The following is a 19,652-nucleotide window of genomic DNA, read 5'->3' on the forward strand; positions in this document are numbered from 1 at the left end:
TCTAATACAGAAACATGCAAAATGAAATGTTGCTTAGTACCTCAAGTACCTCTTGCAAAACATACGCAAATAGCACATGGAGGCTCTGACAGCTGTATGAATGCACTAAGCATCTTTTTTTTCTTTCTAAGTGAAGAGAGAACACTAACAAGACATATTTCCATTATTTTTTGAAAAGTCTTTTGCTTCTGTTTTAATGTCATTTAAAAACATTTCAGAGAGAAGGACAGAAATAGCAGTTCAGATATTATTTCCTCTGACTTTCCACAGGCTGACTGACAGTTTCACTTTGTGTCCTGGCTTCGAAGATGCGTCTTTGTTTTGACATCCAGCCTTGCTCTCCCCCAGGCCCTTTTATTTAATTTCTTTTTTACTCTTTCTATACCTCATCTAGCTTTCACAGTGATCTTTGCTTTAAAAAAGTCAAACTACTTACAATATGTAATTTCTCTGCAAAGAACATGGAATTTTAATATCATTTATGTTTTAAAAATTTATTGTAAGAGCTTTCATTTGAAAGCAATTTTGGGTTTGGTGCCTATAGAGTGCAGATGCATTTACAATTATTGGAATGTTTCAGAGATGTCTCCTTTAATATATCTTCCTAAGTGCACCCTTTAATATGTTTGTTTTTAACACTAAAATGGTTATTTAAAAGTATTAGTCTTTTGCAACTAGATGTCTCAACAATTCAAACTGGATTTCCCTGACACTGTGGTAAATGCTCTGAACTTCTGCAATACTATGCTTCAGAGAAGTACTTTTAACTGTTCTCTGCTGAAGGTGAACTACATGAAAAAGCATACTAGCAACCTCTGCCTCCTCCCTAATTCATGCATAACAAATTAAATTCTGATGCAACGAAAGTTTCATGGGAGGCAAAGAAACCTGGAAGTATAAACATGGTCTACTGCATACTTCAGACTACACTGTGTAGCCTATTCATCCTTTATATGACTAAAAACAAAAACACAGGAGCACATTTTCAAAGCTACGTACACAGTGGTTGTGCTATGTTACATATGCTTATGCTCAGAAACAATCTGGAGGTGTAAAACAAAACAAAACAAAACTATACTGTACCATATTCAAAGACAAATTCATGTCTTAATTCCACAGAATTACACATATACAGAAGTGGAGTAAAACTGAAGGAGAATTTTAAGATTAAAAAAAAAAAAACCAAACATTGTCTAAGGTCTCAAAAAGAAAGGTAAAATAAAAGCATTAAGAAACAAGCAGGCTATTCTGAAAGCTCCCAGCATCTTTATGAGCAGCAGGTTTTGAAAGAGAAGGTTCCTGACTAGTTGGTGACTTTCCATCTGTGAAATGCACCAAAATCCATGACTACGTTTGAGATCTTGAGATCCAGAATGTAGTTACCAAGTCAAAGGTTTGTTTGATTTATTCTGAAAACACCATTCCTGGGCATCCTGAAGCAGAGAAAAGGTATCATACCATTTGGAGAACAGGAGTGAAATCCGACTAATCTAGGTTTGATAAACTGGGTTTAAATTAAGTACCATCCATAAAACACTCTCAAGCTGAAAAAGCACTAAGTGCTAAGTATTGATTACCACTTTCCCTGTACAATATTTATCAAGTGAATCAAATTGATGGAATTATCTGATGGACTCATTATTTATTATGCACTTTTACACTAAAATAAAATAAAATAAAATAAATAAAAATAAAATAAAATAAAATAAATAAAAATAAAATAAAATAAATAAAAATAAAATAAAATAAAGTGGCTTGATGGCATGGCTTAAAATTACTTAGATCCAGACCCTGTGACTCACTCATATGTTAATGCAGCCATGAAGCTAATGCAAATAAATGCAGAATTCCCACCAGGTTCATAGTCCCCTTAAATACGGCTTTCATTTAATTGGAAACAAACGAGAAAATGGAGAGGCTGCAGGACCTCTATGAATCAAGAGCTTCCACCACAGCACATTGGCTCATCGGCCAACAGATAGGGAGAGGCTGTACAGATGGTCTGCATTTTAGCACTGACAACAAAATTTTCTTGGATTTCTCATTGGATATACAACATTCTTCCCTATTCACAAAGAGTAAGATTAACAAAAAAGTAAAATATGTGCTGTTAATTTGTTCTGTTCAAAAGGACTACTACCTTTTGAGGCTACAGGAATTGCAGATAGTGTTTGAATAGGTTGTGCAAATGCTCTAATCCAGGAAAAGCCTACTTCACCTAGGGTTTGTAGACCTACTATTGCTACTAGAATATATATAGATAGACACACATATCTGGTATCCTCAGTACAGTCACTTATCACCCATGACAAAGTGTATTGTGAACCCAATACAGTACTAGCTACCTGTTTTAGACAGTTTGCCGGTACTTTTGTTACTTGATGAGCTATCTCCTCTTGTCAGGACGGTTATGCCACCAAAACTTGCTGTCTTTGTTATGGCTGGCTTCAAATTTCGATTTGAACTGTCTGAGTCTGTGCTGCTCCATGGCCTCTGGTGATCTGTCCATTTCAATTCATTCTCCGTACTGCTCTGCCGACTGCCAGATGCCTTCCCCGAGTTATCTCTGTTACCCCTGCGGACATCAAAAAAAGATTTATGCACCAAAAAAAAAAAAAAAAGACAACAGGTTAGAGCCTATCTCTGGGTACTCTGCAGTGAGCCTACTGAAGAAAAATAAATACTCTGTATTTACAGAAGCATGCCTGGAAGGGGGAATTTGACCCCAATACTCATCCACCTTCAGCAAATTAACACTGTTGTAGCTCCTGTTGTAGTAGTGTAAGCAGCACTTACTGCTTCTTCCCTTTTGCATATATCCCAAGAGCATTTCACTAGACAGGACTGATGAAGCAATATTACATAGGACTGACATAGCACTTCTATTGACTGTTGATCATCTCCTCCTGCAGAAAATCCCTCACTCCTTCTCTCTTTGCTGTCCATCAACTGTACAGTTTTCCTCAACAAATTCACCTGCCCTCTGGCCTTGTCTTCACATCCACTCTCTTCAATTTTATTGCAGCTTATTGCCACTCACTGCCTCTTCATCTGCTCTGCAAAGTGATCCAATCCCTTTCCCTAAATGTGTCCTTCTAGCTCCTAGCATGACCCCAAACTCTTCAATGCTAATGATCCATTTAGAGATCCCACCAGTTTTGGCACCACATTCCTCCTCTGTATCCCAACGTTAAATTGCAAAAAGCTCTAGGTAGGGACTACTTGTACTTGAACAGCTGTAAAGCAGCCAGTGCACCGTGCATGGCAATGCAGCAAAGGGAGCAGAGAGCAGAAACCAGAGGAGAATTTGACTTACTTATGATGAATAGCTTACATTGTGCTGCTAAAATGACAAAACCAGCATGCCTACTACAGCTTAGAGCACCACAGCCATTATCCCAAGTGAGGCTAATAACACTGACTTTTGGAAAGCTTTGAGAAGACATTTCCCAACCCTCTGTCTTATTTCACACTCTAATATCTTGCAGGCTCAAGGCACTTTCTACAAATCAAAAGGATGAGACTGTATCTATTCTCCGCCTCCCCAGTCGCCTTCTCCTTGCAAACGTGGCTCTTGCTCTCTACTTGGAGAACCTGCCAAGCTGTGCCCTTGAGGACGTGAAGGAGCAGGGTGTCAAAGACCAGATCAGGTTGACGCGTTCCTTGCCTGTGACCAGAGCCTCACACCAATGTGATTGGCAGTATTTACCTGTTGACCTTTGCTATACCCAGACAATGGGAAAGCACAAAGAGAAACAGCACAGAAGCAACAACATTAAAAAAAAAAAGGAAAAAGGAAAAAGATTTTAAAAAGAAACTATCCTGCAGATTTAATTGGAAATAAAAAGAGGTATATTATTTACAAACTCTTTTGCATTCTTCTGCTTAAAACTTAGTATAAAAAAATCTTATATTTATATTCTAGTGAAAAAGCAGGGAGAGAAAATGAATGCTTCTATATCCCAGTTCTCTATTTCTTATTTGCTCCCCAAACCTGAATACATATTAGTTATTAAAAGCCTCTGCGTGGATATTTTCGATGCCTCCTTACTCCTGCATGCCCAGTCCAAGACCCTCAGATCATCAAGGCTAGCCTAAAGCATGGAGAAGTTTTTCTGCCTGTGGCCATGGGACGCAGCTCCAGCTCTTTTCCTCCTTCAGTGGTCTTCTCATCTCTGCAGCTGCTGTGCAGACATACACAGTTGGCAAACACAAGTACACATCAAATAATCCTGCATCCTTGCACCTCATTGTGAAAAATTATGTGATACAAATGATTCAGACTTAAAGTGACAGACTATCACTGCTACATATGCAAACAACAATGTGTAGATGAGCATAGTGATCACTCTACTTCTACCTAGCTATCCCCATGTTTGGTGAAGGACATGCTTCTGAAAGCATTTGTTACTTCTGCCTGTTCTGATTAAGATTTATCATGGTTTATTGGTTGATTGTGGTGAACTCTGGTTGATTTAAAACTGTGGGTGCTCCTGGTGTGGGAAGAGAGTCTGCCTAAGCCCCTCAGAGATACTCAGGTTGGGTCTTCCACTGCTCCAGCATTCTCCATGAAAATTTGGACTGATTCCTTGGATCATGGGATGTCGTTTGGGATATGGGATACACCTGACTGTTCTCCAGGCAGAGGGAACAAGGGTTTGGATGGGAGGGGGCACAAAACTTTTCAAAACACTTCTGCTCTAAATTAAAAACTTCAACGAGTTTTACGTCAGTATATTTTTATTTGAGCTTTTAATAAAACAATGAAAAGAAAAAAAAGTCGGGCTGGGCACTAGTCTGTGAAACATGCCTGAACCAAAGCAGAATGAACTTCCACCAGTCACAGTCACCACCAAATTGTGTCAGTCCAAGCAGCTGACTGAGCTGATGATCAGTAAAGCCAAAGGAAGTTTTGTTGTGACCTCCCCACTCAGAGAGCACAGGATTGGCAGAGTAATAACTTTGATCTCTGTGCTCCCTTCCAGACAGAAAAATGACATACCCAGACCCGTCAAGGTATCCCTTGGTGAGGACACAGGTAGAATCAGAAGTGAGAGTTACTGGGAAACATTAAATATAGTAAGCCATACAAACCTAAACAGCTGTCTTTTCTTATGGGTATCATTGCATATACTACTGTCTTCCAAGAGCCTACTGAAAAATGAAAAGAAAGATTATGGTAGCACATACAGCAATACAAATTTCTCTTATCTGTAAAATTACATTTAGTTTCGAGCATCTTCCCATTTGCCAGATTAAAAGTTAAAGAACCAAGGCTAAAGCTGCCCCCCCACCCCACCCGCACACTGTCAACAGAACATAAGAAATGTCATCCAGGGAGGCTGAAGGCCATTTATTTCCCATTACCAAGCAAGGTAATTCTCAGAAGCCAAGGAACTATATTTCTATCTCCAAAAGAAAATTAATAAAAATATCACCTAATAAGATAAAAATGCAAGCCAGCAAAATACCACATATAATTTTATGTACTTGCTAAGTCCCTTGGAAGTCTCTGCAGCTCAGATAAATGCTCAAGTTCTCTGATGAAAAGAGGCAAAGCACTTAAACCTATTCATACTTTCAACACAGCAAATCAACAAGATTGCTCATATGCAGAGAGCTAAGTATGAGTTTAAGTGTTTAACCTAGCCAAAGGCTGTAAGGCATGCAGCAAGAAAAAGCAGTGTTCTGATGGATGCAGCAGAGGTCTCTCTCCGGATAATAGTGCTGATGGTAACACAAGCCCAAATTTCACCCTGGCCTTTTACTGATCTCCACCCGAGTGTGTATCCTCACACCAGGAAAGCTGGTAATCCAGCTCACAGGTTCAAACGAAGTGAACCACATGCAGACATCAGAACTGGCCATGTTCACCTGCACACAAGTGTGTGACTTGATGCACAACCAAATGGAGGCCTGGCTATGAAATTCGTCATTTATTCCTCAGAGGTTCCCATCTTACACCTCACAGCACAGGAGCTGAGCTTACTGACTTGGGAACATCTTCTTTTGGCTTTTCAGGGTTCCTTTGTTACAATTTAGATTTATTTTAACAAAACATTATCTCCACAGTCATGATAAAGAAGCAGCAGCTGAGGTAATATACTTGGCTCTCAGAACACAAAGTGGTTAGGTGGCTGTGGCCATTCTTTAAGGGACATCCCTCCTTCCACTTTAAGGACTATTCCATCAGAAAGGCTGGTTTCTACCGTTACTGTGGAGTCATTTACCATGGGAACAGCCTTACCCACAAATGACAAAAATAATGATGGACAAAGATAGAAATATTGTAAAAGATATCTTCCCTTCCTCAAGCCAGTGATGATCAGTTTTAACATCTGCACAGGACAGAGTTGGGCTAGCACTGCTCCAGCACTTGCCAGTGAAATCCCAGCATTTTGACTGAAAGCCTTATTTGCCTTAAAGGCACACAGTTTCTACAATCTTCAACACAGTTATGCTTATTTATGGCTGCTACAAAGCTAACACTTAGTATTCTGTACATCTTCATAATTAACACATAGTTTCTTCTTCCCTTTGCTGTAAGTGGATTTATTATAATGAACATCCATAAGAACCATCACACAGTAATGGCAAAGTAACATTTGGCTCAGATACTATCATTTCATTATTACACTGCAGGAGTAAAGCAGGTGGAATCTGGGGGACTCCTCAGCCATCACAAGCAACAAGTGAAGTCAGTGCTGCCACTCGGCCCCACAGGAAAGCAGGTTGAACACCAGAAGCAGAAATGTGATGCATAAATACAGTCATCCAGCTGCTGCTAGAGTGGTGTTTAAAGATAAATTAAATTCTGAAGGCATTCCAGAGAGATTAGTCACCTGAAATAAAACATTAGAGGGGCTTTTTCCTACACCACCACAGCAACTACTTTTTAAACTGAAAGGCAAAGTGTTGGAAAAGCAGCACTAATACCTTACTTATCTGTTCAAATACAGTTTTGAAAGGCAAACTCTTCCTTACCCATACCCCCGTGCCCCACACCCCTCTTAAAACAGAAAAACACTTCAGATAATATGGATTATGAATCTGCTCAATGCTCTTTGCATTAAGATAAGCAGCTATGGATACACAAAATAAGAGAGAGCAACAGCTAAGCATTATTCTGTTTTTTAAAAAGCAAGCTATTTTTTTTTACCTGTTTTCCACAAAAAGGTTTTCCTGGGAGCAAACTGACTGAAAAATAAAAAAGGCATTGTATCAGACGTTCTAGATATGCTCTGCTGTTCCAATTCCTTCCTTGATTTTAGAATTTTCTCCCCTGTTCAGGCTTAAGGGGATTTCAATTCATGCACCATTTGCATTTGCAGAAGACAAGAGGGGAAAAAAGGTCAAGAATAAGGTCAGACCAGTAAAATAAATTTCATGCATTACAACACATTGCCAATAAGGGGTCTCAGTTTGGAAACAAACTGAAACTTCTCAGTCCTGGGATCAGAAGAAGGCAGTATGTGCAAAATACTGGCGATTCAAAGGGAAAACACATTTTTCCTACATAATATAAGGTTCCACCAGTCTGCCCTACCACCTAGACATAAGGCTACAGAATAGCACAGAGCTGCAGGTAGGGAGGACAAACAGGAGGAGAGCATGCAAAGTCGACAAAGTTCTTCAAAGAGAGAGAATAGTCTGTAGTACCTAGAAATACTAAGTGATTTCACTTGGAGAGGAAACAGCCATACCCACATTGAGATATAAAATGATGATAATAATATTCACAATAATATTAACATCAATAACAAAATCTATTGTAAAAAGGTTCCCTGATGGAAGACATAGATCCCAAGACAGGTGAAGGGCTCAGAAGAAATAAATGCTATTGGCAAGCGTGTAATTCTTTTGGTGCTACTTATTTTTTTTCTGCAGAGAAATGAAGCTGTGCTCAATTTCCCATGAATAATTCTCCCTCTTTGATTTTTTCGTTTCCCCCCCTATTTCATGTTCTCTACATAAAGTGCCTCATAGCTGTCACATGGATTATATCTCCATGAGGTACAGAAGAAAGGACAGTCAGTACCTGCACAGAATTTAAACAAATGGAAAGCAAAGGGTGGAGGGCACCAGAGATTACGCCCATCTCTTCCACAACAGTGGGACTCAGCTCAAAGAATAATGGAATGGCATCATTAGACATCTCAAATTTTAATTCTATAGGAAACGCATGGATTTGGGATGTTCCTGTTTTGAGACTGGTCAGCTAATTACCTACTCAAAGAGCCCTGGCTAATGCCAGAACCAACACCATACTTGCTCCCAAGGCCTCAGCAAACAGATGGGCAAAGTTTTCCCTTATTATAAACCAGCACCACTGCCAGTGCCATTGTATCAATACACTCAAGGAAAGAATTCAGCCCTGAGAAAGCAGCACATTTTCTTGTTAGCACTGTAATTTGTCCACCCATCACCCGTGTGGGGGATGCTATCTGCAGCAGACAGCTCTGTGGTGTAGGCTTCCCAGGTAAGCTCCTACCACTCGCTCCAGCTGAAGGTGAGGAATTCCAGAGGAAACATCAACACACAGGGCTCTAGGCTACATTGGTGGCAAATGCATCTCTCATTAGCACAAAACCTCAGCACACCAGGGTCAGTCTCCATTGCCAGGGACCAATTTCCAGCTGCTTACAGCAGACCTGGGGTTTCACCCCAAGCTGAGAGGGGAGACAAACTGTTCCACCCGGTATCTTTTTGCACAACTATAACACAGCATCTTCTCCCATTTTGTGTACCTTACTCACAAGGTTTCATCAACAATGTGACTATGCAGACTTCTGCACAAACTACATACGAGCCTACTGAAATTACCCTATGGGCTTGTACAACCTCAGCTGTGGGACTGTCTTCTCTTTGAGGTTCATGACGGGCATTTGTGCAGTAACTTCAGTGCAGTCACACACCCAAAGCAGCCGTACAGCTGCTCTTCCAGATCGAGTGAGTAAAAACCTCAGCTTCAACCAGAGTACTGGTCAGCATCCCCACTAAGTTACAGAAGCAAAGGGGCATGTACCTGCCTGCAAAAGTGCTTATGAGTATTTTTTTATTATTATTATTATCATTTTATCTTTTAGGTTTTTTAATACATGGGCAGAATTCATATGAGATTTTTACACTTCATCAAGCAAGCGGAGAGGTTTGCTCCCTTTACAGTGTCTTGATGGGAACCACTACAAATTACATTATAGACCTAAGGACAGATCCTGTAATTACTTCATTTGTCTTCCTGGCTGAAGATGCTGGCACAGGGCCACCGACCCTTGGAAACTATTTTTCAGTACAGGCATGGGGCTAAGAAGACAGGCTTTTTTTGTTTGTTTGTTTGGTTTTTTATTATTATGTTATTCTTAGTGTTAAAAAATCACATGGTTAAGCTGCTCTTGATAGCAATTTAGCTACTACAAGGTCAGGACTGGCTTTCCTGATATACAGCATCAATAAGCCTTCCTAGTGCTTTAAACTGAACATTAAGTACACAGCACAGCTGTTGTCAAAAACATTTTTAATATTTGGTTCTCATACACTGATCAAAGATACTGACAACAAATCTACAAAAGGAAAAAAAAAAGATATGCAAGATTATCTACAAATTCACCTCCTTGGGAACCTCTACATGTCAGATTTCCATTGGGGTTCTTATTACAACTAATTGTCATTTATGAAACTAGTCTTTTACTCTTCAATTTCCCAGAACCTTTTCAAGTCTCAACGTGCATCAGCCTTGCCAGTGCACTAGGTATACTGGGGGTTGCTGTTCTTAATTGCATTAGCCAACAAAGATAACTATTAACATGCAGCAATATCCTGCAGTGGATACCATCAGATAATCATCTGCATGTCAGTTAACAAGATGTGATAGGTCTCAGGCTTCCAACTAATGCTTATTGCCTGATCTGCAACAACAAAGGCAGGCTCTGTACAGCAGTCTTAATACCTATTGGCTTATGGTAGCCAACTCAAGGCATGTCTTTGTTTTGGCTTTATTTTAAAAGCTCTTCTTCCTATTAGAAGGATAGGACAGGGTGTAGCCAGCTTTTCATGCTTTATTCTGTGACTCTTGAATCAGAGAGCAAAAATATCCTCAATGTTTTCTTAAGCAAAGGAATCGTGACAATTTATCTAAAGGATCTGGCTCTTCATAATACACTGCTTAGTCAAAAATAGCCATTACAACTAACAAACAAAAATAAAAAGTGTGATTTATTTCCTTTAATAAGTTCCATGTATACCATGGGCAATTCTAGCATTTGTGTAATTAATAAAGCATCTAAGTTTTTCAGTGAATAAACAATAATTACTAGAGAATGCATTTATGAACAATGGATGGCCCTTATATGATTCTGGCTCATGAAGTTATATATTGCATTAACCTCAAAGAATTAAATTTCTCCTAAGTAATTTGATTGCTAGTCTTTAGAATCAATTTTCTGCATGCTTAAAAGCCAAATGTACTATACCATTTACACACACATTTGAGAGTCTCAGTTAAATCTACAATTTGGATTGATGCATACAGAAAGAACAACATATACTTTTTTATTCTTTTAGATTGTTCAGGGGCGGGGGAGACAATTAGCTTTTCAATGTACTAATAACAACTGAAACAGTTCAGATGAGAAACTTCTTTTCAAGACCCAGATGCTCCAGGTTCTCTGTTCCAGTGTACTTTGTTGTAAAATTCACGAGGTGTTGTAAAGCTAGGTTTCCAATAAAGTAAGTTTTACAAAAGGATGGTTGTAGGCCTTACAATAGAATGACAGAGCTCACACAGTGCTGCTTTGTTGTTAGCAGCCTGAAAAGTTTAGGAGGTACATGTTTTGCAGTTCTTATTTCAGTGAGCTTAAGTGATCAAATGCATTAAATATTTCTTCATCGACCCTTACATTTTGATTTTCATTAATCCTTTATTTACCAATCCTTTCATTAAAATACTTCATTAACATGCTTCTCTCTCAGTCCCTGCCACCTGCTATGACTCTACATGACAGGAGTCATTAAAACCTCCAGCTCTCCTTATCAAAATTTATGATAGCCAACACAGCAGATGGAAAACTTGACAGAGAGTATAATTTAAACTGGCTAATATCAGACTAATCATCATAAGGGCTATCTATCATAATGATGGCATTATTCATGAACGTATTTATTTTGTTAAAACTTCCACTTGGAGATGAAGATATCTGGTGCACTAGAGTGCTGCAAAAATAAAATAATCAAAAGAAGGGCAAGCAAGCTTTCTGTTAACCAACATGTGAGGGCCAGGTTAAAACATTTTTCACAGCACTAGAAACATGCACAGAATTTTTTTCCCCTGTAACTGGGCTGCCTTTTCCTCCTAAATTTTGTTCTAAGTTCTGATTCTTGGGCTGATATGTTGCCCACAGAGTTTGGGACACTTGAGGCATATTTAGAGTAATGCTAGGTGCAAGAAGTTACGGCAGTATTCTTGACCTTCATTGCTGCCCTTTGGAGACTTCTCATGCAAACCTTTTTCATGCATACTCTAATTAGAAGTGAAATATCTGTAAACCATTTTCTGAGGTTCATAAGCAAGGCACTGATAAAGGCTTGACTACAGGAGTGTAAACAGCACACAGATAATAAAAATACTGTATGATTAATCCTTCCCTGTCTCTCTTTCTGTGTCTGTAATTTGCAAGATGACAAGACTTATGTGCTTAGGTACCTACCTCAGAGAAACGTGGGGAAATAACAAATGATCACAAAATGCTTTAAAACTATGAAGTCCTACATGCAGCAAGTGGCTACCTACAATATGAAGCCCCTCTTAAAATTGACCAAAAAATGATATTGTTCACTACTACAACACTTTGCCATCATCCTAGAAACACCTCATCTGTGAGGAGTGCTCCACACAAAAAAAAGTTCAGCTAAGAAACAAATTCCTGTTCATATTATTAGCACAACTTGCTGAAATTCACTGCAACATGGCTCATTCCTCATTCCTGGCTCACTAGCACCTGCAACAGCAGAGAGAGAGAGAGAAAATGAATGGATATAAGAGAGAGAGGGAGAGATATCTACATTGCTGATCTTTAAAAAAGCTCACTCCCAATCCATTTAAGATGCCTACCACAAACCACACTGTCACTTGCTACTTGGAGATGCTAACCCAAAAGATCACACCAACCTCCAGCTGTGGGCAACTACAAGCTCACCACTTGCCTGCCCTCAAAGTTCACAAGTCTAAAGACAAAAACAGCAGCACATTGGGGAATGAGTTTCAGCACACTTCTCCAGCCACTTCAGTTTCCCAGCCTGGCATTTCTAGCTGCTGCTCATGATATAAATGACATTTTTTTGGCCACAACTTTCCATGTGGTATTTTTCATGATGTTTTGCCTCATTTGCAGTCTGCTTCAACAACCCCCCCCCTTTTTTTTTTAAAATTTATTTTTGGTTTTGCCCAAGCTCCTTTGTTATAAGCCATAAACAGCAACTTTCATATAGGAGACAGGTTGCAAAAAGAGGATCTTGAACGACTCAGCAACTCTACTGTATATATTGTGACAATATTTACATCAGACCCACATGCTGAAAGCATAATGTGAACTGAAGGACTTCTGCTTTTACTGGGACTGTCACAGTTAAGAAAGAAAAAGCCAGCCTAAAAAAATTCAGCAAACTACTTATAAACAAGCAAAATTACTTATGACAAATGAGACAACACACCTTAAAACTATAGAATGTATTCTGCTACAGCAAAAATAATTTGGATGTATGAAACTCCAAAACCAGAGCAATATAAAAGGATACCTTAAAGAATAGTATTAGTCCTGCAACATATAAACAGTTTTAATTTAAAAGGACACTGCCAAATAAGATTCAGTAAGTTTTAATTGGTTTTGTTCCCACCTTCCTCTAAGTGAAAGAGCTTCCACTGAGATGAGATAAAACAATAAAATGTTAACTTCCCCCACTTCTTTCTTCTCTCCCCTTTTAGGATCCTTTCATTACTGTAGTACAGCAAATTATGTTTTTCTTTTTTCAGAAACATGAGGTAGAGCTCACAGATGTTTCTAATTTAAATGTTTTCGTGTAGCTTTTTTGTGAAAGTTCTCATTTTTTGGTAAGGCAGGAATTACAATGCCATTTCCTTTTTATTTCTTTCACAGTAAAATCATCAACAACATGACTCTTTCTGGTGGCAGAAATAATTGGTCATTAACCAAAAAAAAAGTGCAACTTCACGTTTAACCTCTGTTTTTGCTTTGTTCTTAATGTCCTCAGTCCTACAGCAGTGGTCTAAAGCACATAACCATCGGGAGGCTCTGCAGAATGCTGCTTGAAAAAAAATGATCTAGCTTGAGGCGTATGTGATCCTACTACTTGAAATCGTTGAGAGTGTCCATTTAAATCACTGCTTTTTGGTTGGCAAAAGAGAAGGAAAAAGAAAACCTTGACCACACAAACACAAACATTCAAGGAAACAGGATAAGCACTCCTCGGACAACATGCTGGGCCTCATCTCTTGTCTATCCATCTCTCAACAACTCTTATCATCATCATCTCCTCCTCCTCCAGAAAGCAAGCTCAGCACTTCTCGCGCTCCTCTAAGAGCCTCTTCTCCAGGTGCCTTTCCCTGTCATCTCCAGCTCCACAGTGCAAATCCAGCTGCAGCGTTCACATCGGAGGGGGAGAATACTGTCTGACTACCAGGAAAGGTATGGCACTAAAGGGGCAATGAAAACAACTACTCACATCTTGTGCAAATATTCTCTCCCTCACTCTCTGATACTCCTCTTCTCTCTCTTCAATTGATTTACTTCGTCTGTCATCTCTAAATGGAAGAATTCTGTTTTGCTGAGCAGAAAAAAAACCAGGAGGGTTATATAAGTTGAGCTGTTAAAAACTGCCATTAAGAAACTGTCAGCTGAGAATAATCAATGTTCACTCAAACAAATGAAGCATGAAAACGATAGCTTTCATTCCTACAGTGGTGCACAAAGCACTGTGTTGGGCTGGGCACCCGAAGCTTTCCAGGTAGATGCTGCCCGCAGAGTCAAGGGGCTGAAAGGAGGCTTTCTGCCCGACACCTGCGAACCTGTAGTCCTAAATTCAGGTGTTCTCACCCCAAGCCTAAGTGCCATTGCTTTTGACTGCTACCATTTCTCAGCTCTTCTAGTGGCATGAGGAGCAGGGGGGCAGGCAGCGCTGTGCTACCTATGAAATCAAGGAAGAAAAGGCAGAAACCAGGCAATAAGAACTAAGCTACAAGCCCTAAAAGAAACCTACCAAGAGCTGTCTTGACAAGGAGAAGTCCCAAATATTTGGCATAAGACTTTTAACCATTTCCACACCATAAGGAACATTTAACTTCAGTTTTACTGGGAAAATTGTGGCCCCTTTAGCCCCTAAATAAACCACAGTGCAGGAAATGGCTGTGTCCTGAGGGAGGCAGGGAACAGAGGAGGACCCCCAGCAAGAAAGGCTTCGTTTGCAATTAGGTTTCAAGCATTGCTCTTTCTCCACCCACCCAGCACCTTGTAAGATTGGTCATGCTGCTTTCCTTAGGTTGATCCCCATGTTCACCACACCATGAAAATGTCTGGGTTTTGTTTTTGAAGCCAACTGATATGCAGCATAACTGGCAAAGCTGCTATATACAATGTAAAGACAAGGGAAAAAAAAAAAGGAAAATCAGTCGTTTACTGAAAACATGAAGGAGAGTGGCAATGAGAGACTCATTGGCAGGTACCTCCAACAAATACAACCTAAGCAAAGAAAACACACACAGTCTACTTACCTGTGAGAATTTTCTCAGAACAGCAATTCACATCAAAACCTGTTTTGATTTTTATTTTTCTCTTTTGTTAATATATTCCACACACACAGCTTGCACGAGATCGAAACAGCACAACACTCACTTGTGAAGGCAGCAAAAATGCACGCGCATCCCTGGCACTCCCCTAGGCACCTGACACACCTACAGCAATGTAGTGTTATGGGACAAGCAACACAGGGGGACACTTCTGCCACGGTACATGCACAACAAGCAAGTAAGTCACACAGACAAGTAAAACATGGTGAGGGCAAAGGAGAAGGGAGGGAACTAAAAGATGAAACTGACTCATTTTTGGTCAAAACTTATTTTAGGATGGTTTAAAAAGCAACCTGGCCTCACCATCACATGTTTGTTTGGGGCTTTTTTTTTCTCCTTTTTGGGCTACACCAGTTTATCATCGGTCCATACTGAAATCCAACTCTGAATGGGTACAACTGAAGGAGAAAGCTGTAGGGAGTGGAACAACTGCCATAGTTACGCAAGACATTTAGAAATACAACTGACACAGCCTTTCCACACAGCCCGGAGCCTCGGCATTCCCCCCCATGGGCATGCAGCAAGTCCTGCGCCAAGCAAACCACCCATGCAGACCCACACACTGCCATGGCTGAAGCTGCCGCGCCAGGGCTCGATGATACCCACAGTATGTACACCAGAGGAGGCTGGGGTGGACGGGATGGGAGTGCAAAAGGAGGAGGAGGAGGAGGAGGAGGAGGAGAAGGAGGAGGAGGAAGAGGAGAAGGAGGAGGAGGAAGAGAGCAACAACAAAAGAACAACAATAACATCAGTCAGCCCACCTTAAAAAAAAAAAAAAGAACAAAATTTCAGCAACTCTCGAACCGAGAACCAACCTGATTGTCTTCTTTATCAATACTAGAGTTATCTCGCTTCAAGATAAATCGCTTCTGGGATTCTTCACCTTTTTCATCTTTTAAATGTTCAGAAAACCTTTGCTCTGGTCTGCCAGCAAAGTAAAACATAGCAATAAAAAATCTTTCTTTTGGTTTTGGTTTGATCTTTATTTTCTCAGTGCTCTTTGTTTTCACAGACGCATTCAGTGCAAAACCAGTTAACATTCATGTTCTTGGTGAGATGCTGCCTATAAGCTGTCTGGGGCTGTTGCCTCGGTGTTCAGTGTTATTGCTATGAATAGCTTTTATTGTTGTTGTTACTTAGCAAGGAGCAGGAATTTCAAAGTCTCGGTCGCTGAAATATTTAGACTCCTGTGACTGAAGGACGGGAAAACAAATTAGCGTACTGTATGTTAATTTGTTCCTTCAGTAGCTAGGATCCCTGGCAATGCTGCAGCTTCATGAAGACTGCCCACCTTTACAAGTAAGGAAAAACTGATGGAAATCTTAAGAGTAAAGCCTGGTTTCTCACTCCTAGCAAACAAAAACGTTAACTGGAGGGACTGATGGTATTTTGCTTAAAGTAATTTCTCATCACTGTTAAGTGGGGAAAATTCTCCAGAAGTGTCAGGGAGTATCAATTAGTTCACTGATTGAAACCCATCCAGACATTTATTTTTTAAGAGCTGCCAAACGATACATGTTTAAAGCTTCAAGTTTTCAAGTTCAAAAGCCAGGAGGAGCTGTTTCACATTCTCCCATGTTCACACCTTACACAAAAAGCAAATATTAAGAAGCATCAAATGTCACTGAGCTGGTCACTGCAACCCATTGTAGCTGCTAACAGTGCTCAAGGCTGTGCCATTCCTGGACCCAAACCCTTGACCTGTTAAGTCCAACTGATTTCAATAGGGCAACCAACAGCCTCAAGAAATGAAGAGCTGAAATTCATACACTATCACCCACAGATAAATCACAAACTGGTTTTAAAAAGCAGCAGTACTGCACGTTGTGTCAGAAGGTTTCTACCAGGGAACACAAACATTGCACTCTGCTGAAGGAGCACTTCTGCTTCTAGCAGCAGCACTCAAAGGAGATGCTTGTACCTGAGAGATCTCCACAAACCAGACAAAACTGTTACTGACATTAACAAGCCTGAAGAAATCAAATGTAAAATTTACAGAATTCAGTGACTTCATAAATAACTTCTAAAACTCCTCTACAAACTTTAAAATAAAAATCTCAGCTTTGTTTTATTCCAGAATGAAAAATTAAATCTGATGCCTAAGTCAGCCATCATTTTGTTGTTCTATCACTCAGATTTGCACTTAACTAATTAGCAACGTATTTCTAATCAAAAAACAGCATGTATTCATGCCATAATTACAGTCCGTTACAATTCATTCTCAGATGCACAGGAAGCATTTGTAATGTACTGTTAAAAATTTAGTATTAAGAGACAGCAGCTCTCCTGCCTTGTTTCCTGTACGAATTTGAAGGACTCCCACATCTTTTCACAATTAGCATTTTGGTGACAAAGTGACAAAACATAATGGCCTCATTTCCACATATTTTGAGAATTCAACAACCCTTCATCCATCAGCTGGAGGTGTTAGCACTTTAAGATAATCAGCCCAAGCGTGAAAGCTAGCAGGCTCTCTGAATGCCCTACTGGCCTTAGAATCACAGAACCATCTAGGTTGGAAAGGGCCTTCAAGATCACCAGGTCCAACCATCAACCTGACCTACTGAGTCCCTTTTTTGGCAAACCCAGAGAGGCTTGGCACTCTGCACAGTCGTTATGTCATTAAAGGTAGTGGTGATTGCTCATACCAGAAATACTACAAATCCCAATTAATGGACTGCTTGGTAGCTTTTCTGCCTTTGTTCCCATGAATAAACACTGTACCTGTACAACCAGAAAAGATGTGTTACCTCAGATATTCTGCTTTGAGATCACCAGCAGAAGACTGCTATTTTTCTGGCTTTGTGGCTTAGAACACAAACAAAAATTCTGCAACTGTACCATCAGTGTAAAACTTATAGTTGCAAACTATCTGCTAGGCATCTAACCAATTATAAATCAAGCATAATAAATACTTGGGGTTTTAAAATGTAAAAAAAAAGTTTCAAACTCATCAAAAATTAGAAAAAAGTATGAGAAAACAAATTGAGTGTCTCCTCTGACTACTAGCATCTAAATAACAAGTTTTCATATCTCATATATTACTTTCATGTTTTAATCCAATTTTCATTTCATTAACTGTTTATAAAATGTTTTCACCTGTCAGAAGATGATTAGAAGCATGAGATCAAGCCGTAATCTAATGATCTGGTAATGTTCCTGTTAGTAAAATTGATCTATAAGCCCAGTATGTGATTGATCCCCGGTTGTGAAAAGACATTTGTCTGGGCAGAGAGAGCCTGTGTATGTACAGAGCATTATGGAACACAGCAGGGCTACGTGAGCCCCATAAGATGACCCACCCCTCTCAGTCATCACTGCAAGTCCGGGTCACGGTTACCAATTAGGCTGCAAACAGCATAACTAGCTCGATAAATAGGGATGCAAAAGCTGAGGGAAGACTGTCAAGTGAGAACTAGGACACCACAGCAACAAGCATCTTAGGGCAAACCAACCTGCAGGCCTCCCCGCATAAGTGCTCAATTTCAGAAAAGGACAATCAGTTGAGACAAGCATAAACTAAGGACTATTTCAAATATATCACAGCCCAGCGATATTTACATATAGTTTCTTTGGTCAATACTGTTTACTGCATTTTTTTTTTTAAACATCTATTGCAAAATTATAAAACCAGCAGGATATAGACAGCAAAGTTTAAAAACAGTAAGTGGAACCAAATTCTCTAATCACTTGGGCACAGAAGAGGCTGACTTTGCAAAGATGGGGATCTGGTCATCTGATGGAAGCTGGTGCAAGTGCCACATTCAAAGCTTTTAAAATCCCATATAATCATATAATTCATTTGCTAAAAGGAAATAGAGTTATTGTATTTTATTTGGAGAAATCTGCTGCATTAGTTTATGAACTTGCAGGTGAATCAACTGTTGGAAAAAAAAGAATACTTAATTTTGCATAAGGTGCAGCATACTGTCAATATACTAATATAATAAATACAGTATACAGTTACAGTAATACAGCAGATACAGTGAACTCGTCTCATACAAGTCCTAACTGATAAAATATCACATCTACTTTTCTTCTAAGCTTTTTTAGCCCTGACAGTGTCATTAGTAGAGTCTGTACAATACACTAGGTTGTGTTCATGCAGGGAAGGGAGTGAATTTTGGGGAGTGAAGGGAGTACAGGTCTAAATTAAGATCTTACGCCAAAGCATGGCTTACACTCATAATCAAAATATCATGTAGAATCAGGAGTTTGTTCACTATTACTACCATAGCAGTTGCCTTCAAATCCTAAATACACCTCAATTTAAGTGGTAAAAACGGGATTTGCATAGACTTTTGGAGGAGACATTGAATTATCAGTAACTTGAATACTTTAGTTTCCTAGGCATCTTCCACAAAAACAAAACAAACAAAAAAAAACCACCAACCTATATTATCTATCCCATTTTGAGGAGTTGACCCCAGGCAAACCCCATATACTCATTTATTTACAGGCTAATGAAAGTGTGCAAGAAAACAGACTTGTAAATATATGCTTGCAAAGACTGCTGCCCACATGCATGACATTCAGTGTTTCATTTAGTCCCTATACCTGGGATCAGTGGATCACTCGAAAACCTCAAATTCCACTGCTCCAAAAAAGCCTAAGGAGATACCAATTCCCTTAATATCAATGGGATTTTTGTGATATGGAATTGTACTGAGAAAATCTGAATGTAAGACAATTATACCTTACAGGCTCAGAAACCAACACACAGGGGAGGAAAAAAATGAACAGGGAATGAAGTTTTTCTCTGGTACAACCTTTTGATCACCCAAATTTATTATTGCTT

At 39.5% G+C, this 19,652-nt stretch overlaps 1 protein-coding gene and 1 long non-coding RNA gene across 26 annotated transcripts in view; one reads left to right on the plus strand and one right to left on the minus strand.

The window, feature by feature from the left end:
- LOC308189113 overlaps window positions 1-19,652 on the plus strand; it is a 443,217-nt gene that overhangs the window by 296,196 nt on the left and 127,369 nt on the right. The gene's annotated exons all lie outside the window — the stretch shown is intronic.
- The window catches only part of ARPP21 (cAMP regulated phosphoprotein 21), a 212,429-nt gene that overhangs the window by 59,441 nt on the left and 133,336 nt on the right, over window positions 1-19,652 (minus strand). For 15 of the 25 annotated variants that reach the window (XM_080578810.1, XM_080578802.1, XM_080578795.1 and 12 more), the window contains 5 exons: window positions 15,670-15,778; window positions 13,735-13,836; window positions 7,160-7,197; window positions 5,095-5,154; window positions 2,343-2,575 (listed from right to left, as the gene is read on the minus strand). In XM_080578810.1, coding sequence (XP_080434936.1) covers window positions 2,343-2,575; window positions 5,095-5,154; window positions 7,160-7,197; window positions 13,735-13,836; window positions 15,670-15,778 — 542 coding nt within the window. The remainder of the gene's footprint in view (window positions 1-2,342; window positions 2,576-5,094; window positions 5,155-7,159; window positions 7,198-13,734; window positions 13,837-15,669; window positions 15,779-19,652) is intronic. The other 10 variants (XM_080578796.1, XM_080578799.1, XM_080578808.1 and 7 more) reach the window with 6 other exon arrangements.

The sequence above is a fragment of the Anser brachyrhynchus genome, assembly GCF_964034855.1.
Source record: "Anser brachyrhynchus genome assembly, chromosome: 2".
NCBI lineage: Eukaryota > Metazoa > Chordata > Aves > Anseriformes > Anatidae > Anser > Anser brachyrhynchus.